We start from the raw sequence: 15,222 nt of genomic DNA on the forward strand, positions 1-15,222 counted from the left end.
CTGACACGAATGGAAATCTGGTGATTTACCCCAGTAGAGATCGCGGATCTTGTACCTTGCCCTCCAAGTCATGTCTGTCATACCTTCTGTTGTGTGGGCGTAAGTTGTAAAGCAGCAGGGACAGCTAGGTCGGCTGTAAAGAAGCTTGCGAATGCTTCCAGCATTTGCAAGGGACTCTGTTTCTCTGGGAAGGTTGGGATGCCTAAATTTTAGAAGACAAGGAGTACATTGCAGCCTAAATCAGCTCAGGCAGCTACAGAGCGAACACAGAGCGCGTGCCCAGAGTTACTGTGAGCCATATCTGCTGTCAGTTCCAGGCAGTGAAATTTTTGTGTGTGGAAAGTATGGTTTGGTCTTGGCGGTGAGAGGTCTGTGTCAGTTGTAGGAGACGCCTGCCCCTGTGCCTGGGGATGAGTGTCACCCGTCAGGGCGTGGGCTGTGCTGGCCCTGGGAGAGGTGTGGAAGTTGGCAGGACAGGTCATTTGTGCTGATAGCTCTGATGGAAGCCATCTCTAAACTAACCTGACGTTTGTAGTTCAGCACCCTGCTCTGTGGGCCTTCTTTGCATCATCAAGGAAAAAAGTCCCCAGGAGATTCCACTGTTTTGGTGCTTAAGTATGGTGGTAACTGAAGGGTAACAATACGAGGCAGGAACTTCTGGCCTGCAAAGTTGCTGCACCCTCTGGGGCTGAATCTGGAGAACCCCCCGCCGCGAGGTTCAGGAGAGGGAACATTGGTGCGGATGTGGGGATAGGAGATGCCGGGGACGTAGACATGCTGAGCTCTTTAATCTCCCCTCTCCCAGGCAAGTGAACCTCACTGGGAAATGTGGCTCTAGAAGCTGGCTCAGGTGAGTGCCTGTAGATGAACAAAACCTGAGCTGAGTGAGCAGTGTCCAGGACAGGCTTGTGTTTTGGGATGCTGTTAATACGCCCAAGGGCAAGCCAGCCACCCAGAGGGAGGCAGGGAGACAGGAGATGGAGGGAGATTGTTGTTTCTCTTGACTGAGCACTGATGGTTAAATACCGCCCATGAGTGTGTTTTGATTGAGCCTCACTCATGGCCCAGAGGCCTGACCTGGGTCTGTGGAGCACTGGCTCCTGTTACCGTTCCGCCAGGGGCTCTGAGTGGCCGTGGACAAGCTCCATCGCTTCCCTGAACCTCTGTTTCCTGCACTGCTCAGTGGAAACGTTATCCTTGACTGTGTTTACAAATGACAATAGGAAGCACTGGGCATAGTGTTAACAGTTCCTAATTTCACTGGTGGTAAACTTCATAGTCACAAGCAGGGGACTCGCAGGCTGCAGAGGTCCCTCTTTCACGGTCATTAACTCTTCTGCACGTGCAGGATTTGTGTGTCTCTACCTGCGCCAGAAGTTGGTTAAACAAGTGCCAGCCTTACGGTGCCATTTGTTCTTCCCACAAATTCTCGGATGTGCTTGAGTTTGTACATACATCTGATGCCTAAAAAGCAGACACCCTCCCTTGTGTGATTTGCTGCAGTATTTGCAAGCCCCTGGGCCCTAGAAGGCAGTTTTTGCTTGCCCAGATCTTTGCTTTTTTTGGTTATTTGTTGTCTTCTCACAACAATTCCTCATGTGCCCTAGTGGTTCTGAACCATCCTGTTATCCAGCACCACCGGTAAGATGACAGTAACAATTTTCATTCAGCCGTGTGTAAAAGAGAAAGCTCAGCGATTGAACACCAGATCTGGAGTACTTGTATTGGGAAGTTACTGTCCAGGAAAAAGGCGCTGTGTCATTGGAGATTATCAAAATGGGTCATAGAAACGGATCAGACCTGAACTGTTCTATTGCTCCTGCTTGACTCTCTCCCAGAAAGGTGTGGTCAGTGGATAGAGTTACCCTCCCTTAGGGGCCGGGAATATCTGTCGTGGAATCTTCAGAAAAGGCTGCTGTGAGGACTTCTGCACTCTTGTCTCTGTGCAAAGGTGCTTTGGCAAGGATGAAGCAGCAGAGGAGCCCTGAAGTGTTGCAGGGGAACGGGGACAGAGGGAGGTTTCCTGTGTCCTGACAGGCTGGGGGGGCTGCCTCAAAAGCCAGCGCTGCCAGGGACACTTCCAACCACCCTGGGCTGCCTTCCCCATGCTCCTGGCTGCCTCTCCTGTGCTCCCACAGTGGCAGCTGCTGCCTTGGTGTAGTAACAGCTGAGGAGTGGTGGCCGTGTGGCAGGAGCCGGTTGTTGCTCCACTTCAACAGGGGAGGGTGCCTTGTGGCATCTGCTGAGCAGCAGCCGGTGCAGATGGAGCAGTGGGAGTGCAGACAACATAGAGGGTGTAATTAACCAAGGAAATCTTTGGAAGCAGCATGTGCTGATGAAGTTTGCATAGAACAGTGGGTGCTTTCCCTTCCAGAAGCCCCCGTATTTTAGACAGTCCCTGGGTACTGCTGAGGGACAGGTACAGGAGGTTAAGTGATGTAGCCCAGGAGAAAGGGGGGTGAGGAGAGGGTAAATGTCCAAGGCGCAAGTAGTACCAGGGGAGGTGGCTGGGGGTGCACCAAGCCTGAGCCCCAGCCCTGCCGTTTATGGGCCAAAGGGCAAGAGAGAAGGGGTGTGTGTGTTGCTGGGGTCGTGGAGCAGACAGACCCGTGAGTGGTGAAGCTGCCTTCCTGTTGTGTGGAGTGCCGACCTTCCCCTCCTCTCTAGAGGTGTCACTGGCATAACCTGCCCTCTCTGCCAGGCTGTGCTGACTTCAGTAGCCAGTGCCTGTGGTGGCTTTTCCGCTACACTTGACCTTTGTTTACGCTAAACTTTACAGGTATCCGCTCTCAGCGGGCAGTTTAACGTTGGGAGTGGGATTCCTTCAGCTGCTCAGTGTGGTAATCAGTGACTCTGTGCTTCTCTGCAGCGCTTGCATCTTAGCGAAGATGTGGCTGGGGCGACTTTCATGGCAGCAGGAAGCTCCGCTCCCGAGCTGTTCACATCTGTCATAGGTAAGGAGCCTGCTGCTGCTGCTGCTTCCCAAAACCTGCACGTTTCCCTGGCTGTTTTCAGAGCTGAAATGGGATTGCTGCGTGCCTACAAGGTTTCTTATAATCCTTCCTGGGCACACATGGGACGGACTGTGGGGAGTCCTCACCAGGTGAAGTGACTCTGAGAGCGCCATTATCTCACAGCAGGGCTTGGATGTGACCCTGCCGAGCCAGGACCAGTGGGCACCTCACTGTAGCTGCCCATTAGCCAGGCTGCACCTACAGCCTTATCCTCTCCTGTCTGCTTTCCTACCCCATCTGCCACGCCAGCTCCAGGGCACACTGGGAAAGAATTTCCTCCAGCCTCCTGGGCTGGTACCCTGACACACTGTTCATGTCCTCAGCAGCAGGTTCTCTGCCATCTCCTCCCCTCTGGTTAGTCTTCCAACACCACTTTTCCCTGGAAAAGCCAGAGTGGGGAGGAGAGGAGGATTTGAAGTGCTTTGTCACAGCAACAAGTTGGTCAGAGCATCACACTTCCAAAGTGACTCTCTGCTTATGGGAAGCGCAATGAAGGGATTCAGCATCCCTAAGTGTGCAAAACCCAGGAAACTCTCATGGTGCTCCCACAGCTGTGAGGGGAGGGGGGGCTGCAGGCAGCATTACAGAGTGATGCTGTAGCTAAGCACAAGGGTGAAGTGTTCCTGCAGTTTGACTCACCCACATCTCTGTTGGCAGGGGATCATCAGGGCAGCAGCTGGGAGGGCACAGAGGGCTCTCCATCACCAAGCAGAATTAGTTCTCAGCTCAGATGCTCTCTCTAGACACTTGTCTCTCAGTCACGGCTGCCAGATGCAGAGCACGAGTTAATTTGTGCAAAGCTGTGTGCTCTGCGGAGAGGTCTGATTACACAAGCAGAGCCGTAACATTTGGGAACTTAAACTGGACCAAGTTGGGGTTGTCTTTCATTTAAGGGTAGTGCAGGATGATAATAAAACCAGGTTCCTTCAGGCGACTTAGAGAAGCCCAGCTGGTCATCAGATCATTTTCCTGCTGTGGTGTAACCTGGGTCACTTGGTGAGTGCTTCTGTGTTTCTGAGGAAAAGATGAAGTTGGAAAAAATATGTAAACTGCAGGTAAATACTGTTGGAACCTTAAAAGCAAGTGGTGAATTTGAACAGACTGACACCAGCTAGCAGGTAGACGGAGTGTTATTTTTAGGCTGGCTTACTAAGGAAAGGGTTTTGTGCAGCACCGTGATGCGTGTGTCTGTCGGTTCATCTCCCTCACCATTATCCTCATTGGCCAATTTTAACCAAATTTGACAGAAGAGCTCTGAAAAAAGCTTGTAACTTAGCCCCATAACTCATCCTGAGAGGCATCACTCAGCTTGTGAGTAGCTGTGATGGCCAGACAGCTCTGAACCGTCTCTGGCTTCTGCTGAAGCTTCATCCCTCCTGAAACCTCTTGGGGTGGGGATATGGGAAGGAGTAGAGCACTGGCCAAGGAATGTCTTATGGGAGACAGTTTCCTGCAGGTTTATGTCCAGCCAGCTGCTCTCACGAGCTTGCAGTGTTCTGTGGTGTGTACTGCTGTAATGTCAGGTCACAAGACCAGGAAGTTAGTAACTTAGATGGGTCTGAGGTACTTGGTTCCCATCATACAACCCATCCAGGTCCCCTCAGAAAGCAAGTCTCTGCAGTTTGCACCATGAAATGTGAGAAAAAGTGGCAGAACTGGTACCTGCCTTTAGATTCATTAGTGGGGTGTGAGGTCTGCAATTTTATGCGAAAATACAATCTGCTCTTTGCCATTTACACGGCTTCTCTTGAACGTATTTTTCAGGTGTTTTTATCACAAAAGGAGATGTAGGCGTTGGAACCATCGTGGGCTCGGCTGTATTCAACATCCTCTGTATTATTGGCGTGTGTGGGCTTTTTGCAGGACAGGTGAGAGCTTTTAATGAGTCCTTACAGTTCTTGCTTTGCCCTGTGCCTTGGTTGTACTGCAAAATCAGATGCCAGGTTCACAACCTTGCCACAAATTTCTCTGGTTTCGTTGTTTTTAATAGGGCCCGGCGCTGTTCCTCCCGCTTTTTTGAAATGAAAAGCAGAGCAGCAAACGTCAGCTCGGGCGTTTTGAGGTGCCCAAGGTGTGTGGGTGGGCAGAGGAATAAAACGCTGGTTGTTTGCTCCCAGTGTAGTTTGTGACTGTTCTCCAGCGCGTCAAACCGCTTACGACAACACAAGCTATTCATCTGAAATTAAAGTAATTAGGTTGTAAGATCTGAGCTGCTGTCTGAATTGCAGACATGATTGACTGTATAATTAAACACCTGAATCTGCATTTACCTTCGCACTTGCCAACGTGCCAGGTATTTTTACAATCTCATAAACGTTCTTTGACGTGTTACCGTGCAGACTTACTTGTAAAGAGGAGAAGCGGGGTCATGTTCCCAACACAGGGCAGTGGAAGAAGAACTGAGGAGAAGAGACCTGGGTCAGTCTGGGAAAGCATGCAGAGAGAGGGGGCTTTCCTTGTGATCCAGTTCTGTTTTCATTAGCCGTGAACTTCTACAGGCTGACAGGGAACATTTTCAGTGTGAGGGGGCCTTGGGATAAGGTCACAGCAGCGCCTTTTAACCAACCACGTGTCCTCATTTGCACGGAACATGCAGCTGGCAGCTGCAGATGCTCGATGTGTCAGTGGTTCTGCTGCAGCTCTGTACTATGAAAACCCAGTTAATTGAGGTAAATTTTTAATGACCGAAGCCTTCCCAAGGGCATGAGGCTGTGTTCCCCAGAGGTGTTCTCCTGTCATCAACAGGACTCCCTTCTCAGGCTGCTTTTTTCATGCAAATGAAGGTGATTAGCATGTGTCTAGCATGGTGGCAGAGGAGCCAGCTCTGATTTTTGCTCTCCACAGTATTTGATTGCATGCCTCAAACCTGCTAAAAAAATGGCCACAAACCACAGCTTTTGGTGGAAAAGGCCTGCTAGAGTTCGGGGCTTGACAGAGAAGGTCAGTCTTCTCGAGAGGCCTTTTACAGGTGGGAGATCCTTGTTTCAGAAGGATGCAACACAACCAAAATGCTCTTGTAAACGCCTTCAGCCTTCCAGCCGTGGTAGCTTTCAGAAGTTCAAGTCATCCTAAGCACAGTCTGCGTGTCTCTTTCAAGCCAAGAGTTGAGATTTTGACTGCTTTGCCCCATCTTTGTTTTCCTTGACTCTGCTGGTGATTTGTGTGTGGTTTTGTCAAGTCACATAACCTCTGTTTGCTGCAGTTTAACCCTCAGAGGGTGAGTGAGCACTGGAATGGCTGGCATCACCATGTGGAATTGTGATTTTAGTGAGCAAGTAAGAAATCTCAGTGTCAATAATTCCAATGTTTTAGATAAAACTCTGGATCAGTTTGTGCTTTTCATTGTTTCCCACTCCCAACCTTTCACCAGAAAGTCATTCCCTTTTAGTGGTGTGATTCATCATTTGTTTTGTGTTAGTATGAATAGTAATTGGTTCTATTACCAACAATGTCTCTACAGAGGCACTCACATAGGTGGTAAATTTGGTTGTTGGTGAGATTTCTGTCCTGCTGGGGACCTGCATCTCAGTATTTAGTTGCCAGGTGAGCCTGGGGGCTGGTTGTTGGTCAAAGCTGCTTGCTGTGCTCCAGGATGGGTTTTTTTGGGCTCAGACCTGTGGAGTGAGCAGCTGGAGCCCTCAGATTTTCAGATGTATTGCCTGTGGGCTGGGAATCCCAGAGCTCAGACCTGCAGGGGCCTTTTGCTGCATTTCCAGCAGCACTCTTTTAGAAAGCCTTCTTTTGGTTTGGTTTTTTGGTTGTTTTTTGGTTTTGTGGTTTTTTTTTTTTTTTTTTTTTTTTTTTTTTTTTTTTTTTTTTTTTTTTGACTGGTAAGCAGTTGAATTGTAAAATATGGACCAGTTCTCTCCAGGATATGTTTTATTTTTAAATCAGGTTGTGGTTTGCATGTGCCTGTGTTGGATGTATTGTTCTTTGGCTTAAGAAAATACTGGGTTTGGTTACATGCACCTTGTTTAGAAAAAGAAACAGATGTGCAGCCCCAAAAAGCTGGTATGCATTTGCTTGAGCACCAGCCCTAATTGTTGATTCTTTCAAGCCTTTCACTGGCTGTACGTGCACACTTTTCAGAATAAATCAGAATAAGCGTCCCACTGCTGGAATAGGAGAAGGGAAGCGTGCCCACGCCTCTGTACAACACTGCACACCTAAAAAAGGCATTAAAAGAGCATTGTGAGGGTTGAAAGTCAAACGCTGAAAAGTTAGAAAATAGCAGTGTTAGGGCTCCCTGCGCACCCTTAATTTGCCCCCCCGGTGCGTGTGCATTGTTATCCAGGCTTTAATTGCGGGGTCCCTTGCCGGGTTCTCCACAGGCTCCCTGCCTCCCTCTGCACACAGAATGAACTTTGCTCACTTAATGAGCAGCTACTCAGGATTTTGTTTTCTCTTATTGTTCGCTCTGTGCCCTTCTGCCTTATTTACCAGGCTCTATTCAAGCCCTGTTCCAGAGGCAGAGTTATTAGTTTCCTCTTGAGTTTCTGCCGATCCCATCGCTATTGTAGCTGAGCAGTTGATGAGCAGTTAATTAAATTTCCCCAAAGCTCTGTGAGACGAAGCGATGTTTTAAAGATGGGGAAACAAAGCACAGAGAGATTAAATAAAAAAGAATAACTTGTCGTTTTAGGGGCCAATTAGAGCTGGCACAGGTCTGCTCTTTCCCCTGGTGCATAGCATTCTGTGGCATGCTCGCAGGTCCTGGCTCCAGGTGCTGCTCCCGTTGCTCCACAGGGGTTTCCTTGCTGCACTGGCCTTGGTTTGAGTGGCCATGTCAGTCTCCACACAGCCCAGCTCTCCTCAGGAGCATCCAGCCCCTTTAGCCATATGAGCCCCTCTTCTCCTCACTCCCACTCGTGGTACACCTTCCACAGGGCGCCGCACAGAATGCTTCCGTCCTGAGCCCTGCCCTCATCCCTAGGGCTGTTCTTGTCCAGAACCAAGCAAGTGACTTAACTGCATCTCCTAACATTTAGTGGTTGCTTTTGCCAGTGGGGTGGTGTTCCTTCTAGTCACTCCCCCTCCATCTTTTGAGGCTGGGTAGAAAAGATTTCAGCAGATTCTTCCCCTGGGTCATGTATTCACCCATAGCTGTCTTTTGAGCATCCAGCTTTCTTCCAGTGGTCTTGATCCTTTCTCCTCTCCCCACTCCTCCGCTCTATGTCTCCTTGGCTGGACCTCTCCTGGCTAATGTTACCCATGCCAGGGAGGCACCTCTTGAGGTACAGGAGTCTGCTCTGCAGCCAGGGAAATCATATTTTCCGCTGTTTTCGTCTCCTCTAGAGATTTTGGGCTGGAGGGATTCAAAAGGTGACAGTGGATGCAGGCTGCCCGTGTGTTTGATGGCCAAATGAGAACCCTCCAGTAAAGGCTGGATTTTCTAAACCAGCATCCACACTCTGAAAATCAGAGCTTTCAAATATACCTTAAACTGGGCCTCTGCAGAAGCAGAACTTCTTCATGTCTGGTATGTGTTGAGGTGTCTGACCAAGGCATGTTTGGACAGGGAGCTCAAGCTGTCCCTGCGGATGGTGAATGCAGGCCCTGTGCCCGTGGCCGTGAGCCTCAGAAGCTCTTCCTGCTTCCTTCTTGCAGCCTGTTGAAATATTCTGCATAGCACACACATCCAGGCAGTAGATGCAATTTTTAAGCTGTAGATGGTTTCTGTATATGGAAATACGTTAGGAGCTGTCCTCGTTCCCCCACCTGCCTGTGCAGTGCAGGTTGGATGTGTCTGCAGCTGTTTCCTCCTCTGTCCACACACCTGGGACACCAGCACGTCTCCCTGCAGGTAGGCAGCTGCTAAGGCACACAACCCAAATGTTTTTTAGCTGCTGTGTCTGCTTTGCTTCCTTCTGGCAAGGGGGGAACGAGGAGGTAAGAGAACACTGAGGGAGAAGGAAACAGCAACAGATGCAGCCCTTCAGACAGCAGTCCAGCAGCATTCACGGGGACACGGGCTGGATAGCAGCGAGGAGGCTGCTGTCTGCGCTATGACGGATTGTGTCGGGCTTTTTCCATACTTGCAAGCCAGCTGGGTATGGGGAGCTTGACCTTAGCCTGGGGTCCCCTCCAGGCCTTGGTCACTCTGTCCTGTCTTCTCTCACGCTCATGTTTGTGCTTCACAAGCTCTCCCCTCCTTCCCCTGCCCTCTCACCGTCCTTGGCGGCAAGGACGCGGCATTCTCGGAAGCAGTCCTTGCTTAATTCAGCTCTCATTCAAGCCAGCACAAGCAGAGTTTGTTCAGTTTTGGACATTCCCCCATCCGGATTCGTCTTGTTTTTGCAGCTCTGCTGCTCTCTACTCACCATCCTGTACCACTCTGTCCTCTCCCAGCACTGACCCCCAGCCTTTTGCAGCGTTGCAGAGGAGGATGGAGGGTGAGAAGTGCCTAAGTGGGAGCAGTATAACCATGAGTTGCAAGTCACTCTGGCATTATCCCATAATTTTGAATGTGCGTGGCTTGACTTGTTAATTAGTATTTGACTGCTGTGTTTGTCAGCTGAGTCCAAGTTTCTCTATTTTACCTTTCCCCAGACATAGACAGGCTTCTCTGGGTGGAGCAGGGGACCAGGAGTGCTGGGTTGTGCCACAGATGTTCTTCCAGTTACTTGTTCTGTCAAGGGTTCAGGTTGGTGGTGAGGCATTGTTCCTCAATATACTGGAGCAGAAAAGGGCTGGCTGTCTGACCTGCCTCCTTCTGTTCCGGTGGGATTCTTTTACCTCAGAAAGTAAACTAAATTCAGCAGGCTCTCCTCTGTCCAGGTCACAGAACACTTGTGCCAGTCGAGGCACCTCTCGGAGTTATCAGCTGCTGTGGGTTAATCTGTGGAAAACAGGCCTGAGAAATAGTGTTAGGCATATTGACGAGGATGCTAAACGGAGTTTAATAACCTGGTAGAACGTTTTCTAATGAAGCAACTGGGACTTCTGTAATCTTTTTTACCCCACTTCTGCCATTCAGCGAGCTTGCATGCCTCTTAATCTTTTAAGCTTCAATTTTACTCGCAACTCAGACTGCAGTCGTTACCGACTTTCAGTTTTATGATTGCATTCATGAGCTCTTTTATTTTCTTCTCCTCAACTGTGGAGGAGTTTTAAAAGGGAAGAGTTGGAATGCTGTTGCTTTTTTCTTCGTTGGTCTGTGACCATCGGTGGAAAACATGTAAAACTCTTGGGAAGCAGTTTAAGGAGAACTTAATGCCAGCTGCTGGGACTGTTCACTGCTCTCACAGCCCAAGGCACATTGGGGTTTGGTGCTGGCCTCATCTTTCACTGACGGGCTGTGTGGCAGACATGGGACAGACTAATAAGTCAGACTGAAGCAGTGCCAGAAGCCAAGGCTGTGGTCCTTGGGTACGTACCTAGAGCTGCTGGCGTGGCCGTGCTGTGTGAAAGCCCAGGTACAGGGAAAGCAGAGGGAGGATGCTGGCAGTGCCGTTCTCGCTGTCCTGTGGAACATCAGGCGGTCTGTAAGGTGCTGAGACTGCAGCCGGGGCAGAGAGGTGTGGATGGAGTTTCAGGATAGAGAGGCACCCTTAATTCAGAGATGCATGCTGCCCAAGGCAATCAGAAGAGTTGCAAATGGATTCCTAACAGCATCAAACCAAGGCCACTTCCTAATTGCCACAAAACACCATCACCATTTGAGGTTAAGTTTTCTCTGTCAAAACTTACACACAGATCAATACTGTGGATGTGACATTTGTAGGATCTTTTTCTCAGATCGTTTATAGTGTAAAAGCAAGGGAAATCACAAAATCTGTTTTTCACTTCCGACAAGGACTGGCCAGTCTGGAGAGACTGGGAGATGTTTACTCTGTGCACGCCTTCCTGTCTACAGCTGTCCTTGAATTCTGCTGTGGATCCTGTGGTCCAGCAGAGGCCTTGGGGTCCTGCTGCTTCAGCTCTGTGGGAATCTGAGCTAAAGAGACACGCTGGTCCAAATAACTCATGGATGATTATGACTACCAGTTGAGCAGGGAAATATTTTTGGCTTTGTCCTGAGGTTTGGAGAGTGTCCACTGTTTCCATTCTGAGAATGTCACAGAGACAGATTGCTGCAGCAGTGATGAAAATATCAAGAGAGGCTTAAAAAAGCAGACATTCTTGGGGAAGTAATGAGAATAGATGGAGCTGGTGCTCAGCGTACGGACTGGGAGCCAGAGTGACAACTGAGCTTTGCAGGGAATGGCAAGCCAGAGGTAAAATTAGGGGGCTGGTAATTGGAAGGAGGCTTTCATCACAGCAGCTCCCTTAGATCGCGGCTGCTTTAACTGTCTGAGAGAGATGGGTATTTTAAGTCCCAGATTGTTCTTTAGCCTGACCCTTGCTCGTATTTGGTGCTTTGCTGAAGCTGGGAGTGGTGGTCAGTATTGGTCAAAGCCTCAAGCAAGCCCTAATGCTGCATCGTGGGACCCTGGCGTCTTTGGCCAAGATTATGGTCTGGAGACTGAGCTGGATACTCATAGTGTCCTGGGATATTCAGACATGACCATGGGGTATAGAGGGAGTGTCGCTTGGTCCAGGACATCCTGCTGTGCTGTCAGTCCCAGCACGGGGGCCTCTGGCCGATGCTGGCTGCCTGCTGGCTTTCCTGGGGCTCTGCACAGGCAGCAGTGGCTTTCTGTGTGGGAATCCGTCTAAAATATCTGCTGTGGCAGAACGGTTCAGTGTGCCAAGAGGGGGGGTGGGACCAGGATTCCTACTGTGCTGGGAGATGGTGCCTCTGAGATCCTGTTGGACCTGCTTGGCTGATTCTCTGTCTGAATTACGGATGTGTCAAAGTGCCAGCAGGAACCCACCACCCTCCAAACCACACAAAGTCCTGCGTGTGTCTCCCAGGAAAGGTGCAGAGGCTCTGCAATGGCTTCTTGCTGACAGCCACAGATGGATCTGCGCCTAATTTAATGTAAAGATCAATACAAGTAAGGCACTGTCACACTCTCACATTAATCTGTGATGCTTCACTGATACCATGAGCAATGAGAGTGAGCAGGCAGGTGGCCGGGTCCTTGGAATTACCTGAGCTGAGCATGGAGTTCTTAAAATAATCAGCTGCAAAGTTTAAAGGCAGAGCTTGTGCCCCGTCAAGGGAAACAGAAGCCCTGAGAGACTGGTCTCTCTCAGGGCTGTCCTGAAATATCAGGCCCTGACAGGTTCTCCAAAGGCAGTCAGGGATGTTTGGCTTTTCAGGGATCGTAAGGCAGTGTGAGCCCAGCAGGCAGTCTTTAAACAAGTCCTGACTGTGCTTCTCCTGGTGTTACGTTTGGGGAGGTGAGGGAGCGGGACCCACACAGCACTGAGCGGTGTCCCCACAGCGCCTGGGAGCTGTGCAGGGGCTGCGTCTGGGTGGGTGAGTGGCACAACACGTGCGTGTCCTGGGGCTCCTCCTGTCCTCGCCCTCTTCAGCGTGGCTCAGATCCTTCAGCTGATGGGCCCTGCTGTGGCCCATCTCTGAGCAGACGTGGCACTCGGGGACATGGGCTGGCAGTTGCCTTGCTGGCGTTGCTGGGGGAACAGTTGGGCTCGGTGAGCTTTGAGGGCTTTTCCTACCTAAACAGTTCTGTGATTCTTCAGATCACTGCTGGCTTTTGTCTTCCCATCCTCTTCAGAGATGAGAGCTGATACCTGAGGTAGAGCACTTTTTATTTTTGTGTCATTCTAAATGCATAAGACGTGGATTAACTGCAAGCTATGGCCAGCTTGATTCCCAGAAAATCTATCCCAGACCTCCACCTGAGTTCACTGCTTCCTGTAACAGTGGCCAACAGTTGGTTGTTTCTCTTGCTTTGGCATGAGATCCTGCTATGTTATCACGGGGCTGATTTGAAATTGCGTTGAGGGTTTGCTGAACAGTAGTGTCAGGAGCACAGCCCCTTCTGGAGGGGACCCCAGCAGGCTTCAAAGGGCCCCTCCTGGGCTCCGAGGGCAGCTCCTGCAAGCCAGGAGCAGCGTGTGAGGAGGTTCCACCGCACACCTGGCTGCAGCTGATCCAGGGGGCTGGCACAGTGCGCTGCTGGCCAGCTCTCATGGGCCAGGGCCTTGCAAGGGATGGCGGTGAGCAGCAGCTTTGTCAGGCAGCACAGACGAGTGCTCGAAAGCCAGATCCCAGCGTCTGCTAGGGTGGTGTGAGAGCTTCCCTAATCACTTCTGTGCAGTCCACATCAAAGAGGGACAGGATGAGGTCTGACCTGGATTCTCGGCTTCTGGATGCCTTTTGATGGTGGTGGATTCACTGCTGGCACATCTCTGTTGACCTCCATGGGCTCTTTAGGCTAATCGCCACAGGGATTGTCTTTAATCTTTTGACACCCTCATCCAAGCATTCCTGCCTCTCCACATTAGCAAATTAGGTTATTAGCTCTTAATACCTAAAAATCTAGACCTTCTGTGCCAGAGGGTAACAGAAAAACAAGATTAGGGAGATTGCTTCCAAAGCCTAGCATTTCCTAGCAGTGTTAGTAGCTGATCACAGCTCGAGAATGTCAAGCAAAGAACAGGCCATGAGATGAGGAAAACGCCCGAAACAATTCAGAGTGAAGAAGATCCCTGAAGAACATGGATGTGATTACATGCTTACCCCGGAAGTTTAGCAGCCAGAATACTCAGGAGTGCACACACCTCTGGACTCCTGCAGCAGGAGCACAGACATCCTTGCCAAGGGAGCAGCAGCCCTGTTCTGCCAGATGTGCTTCATCTCGGGCCCATTGCCACCATGGGGCACAGCAGGCCATAAAAGACAGCCAGCTGGATGGCCTCTGGTGATGGACATCTCCTGGGCAGGAGAAGAGCTTCTACGCTGCTAGGAGCAGAGAAACAATTTGGAAGAGCAGAAGAGAGAAGGGTCAGTTTTACAGAGGATAAATGGCGAAGTCCTAGGACGAGGCATGGGGCATATTGCCCCATGGGTGGTCAACTTCAGTGCTGCAGCCAGCAGATGCCAGTGTCTGATCTTGGGGGATTTTCCCTTTGGTAGCTGATCTCCACATGTACTAGATGGAGGTGATTGTGTGTGCTGCATGGGGCCACAGCTTCAGGAGTCGCAAAGCTCAGAAATCAAGCTAGAACTGAGAAGAATCTTGATTTTTCTGCTCACCAGCCTTTCAGAAAGGGAAGGAGGCATTCTGAGTAGTCAATGTTACATGTAGGAGTTTGCAGGGTGAAGGTTTACTGATGACAAACCAGGTATCTATGACGGGTGAGTTTACCCCTAGGAGAATGATGCTGTGGCATGCAGGGGAGCAGGCTCTGTGTGTGTCTTGTGTGGACCCATCCGGGGATGCTCTCATTCAAGCCTTGACTTCAGACCTCTTCCTTTCAGCTCAGGGAAACGAGGTTCAGTCCCCACTGAGTGGTCAAGGGACAGCCAAGGGGCGCTTGTCTGGGGTTTGGATTTCAGGCACTCACTTCAAACGGCAGAAACGTCACCTGACTGACAGGTCAGTGGTTCTACAGCTGCCTCCTTACGCTCAGCTCCCACAGGACCACTCGCTGCTGGCTTACAGTATGACAGTATTGCTGATTTAAAACTCGACTTTGGTCATGTTTTGACCCAAGATGATTGCTTCCCTGATTTCTTTTTCGTGTTGCTGATCTGTAGTTTAAGTGGTTTCCGGTGTTTTAAGATTTATGTGGAGTCCTTGGTGGCTGCAAGGCACAAGGCCTTCAGGACCTCGGTAGTTCTACCTCAGGACACAGTTCTGACCAGCAGGCTGAGCGCTGCCATTGCCCTTGGTGCTCACAAGCTCCTTTCACCCTCGGTGCACGGTTGCCTTACGTGCACGGCTTCCCTATATCACATGGACCAAATGGTTCAGAAACTTCAGCTGGGTGACTTGGGCCCTAAAGACATCTGAAATTGAATTGCCCCACAGTTACTGCATCAGGGAGACCCACTCAGATGTCTGTGAAATGTGAGCAGCCTGCCAGGCACGAGCATGTTCCCTTCAATCCGATCTGGGATCAGCACAAGAGTCCCTGTGATTCCCACAGGATCTTGGTCTGTCAGTTCTGTGCAGCACGCCCCTGCTACAGAGCTGCATTTAAGCATCTGGATCATAATGTGCTCATTCAGGTGTCTGAGGAAAATTCCTTGGGAAAACATTATCCTGCACCTTCAAGATCATTGTACAATATCAAAGAACGGGAGGAAGACTACCTTGACGCCTTGCAGCTGCGGGCACCTTGCTTTCAC

General features: G+C 50.2%; 1 protein-coding gene across 2 annotated transcripts in view; it reads left to right on the forward strand.

Moving 5' to 3' along the window:
- Positions 1–15,222, forward strand: part of SLC24A3 (solute carrier family 24 member 3) — a 117,797-nt gene that overhangs the window by 65,531 nt on the left and 37,044 nt on the right. For both annotated transcript variants that reach the window (XM_032104415.1, XM_032104416.1), the window contains exons 5-6: positions 2,870–2,954; positions 4,779–4,882. In XM_032104415.1, the coding sequence (XP_031960306.1) occupies positions 2,870–2,954; positions 4,779–4,882 (189 nt within the window). The remainder of the gene's footprint in view (positions 1–2,869; positions 2,955–4,778; positions 4,883–15,222) is intronic.

Source organism: Corvus moneduloides, chromosome 3 (assembly GCF_009650955.1).
Source record: "Corvus moneduloides isolate bCorMon1 chromosome 3, bCorMon1.pri, whole genome shotgun sequence".
NCBI lineage: Eukaryota > Metazoa > Chordata > Aves > Passeriformes > Corvidae > Corvus > Corvus moneduloides.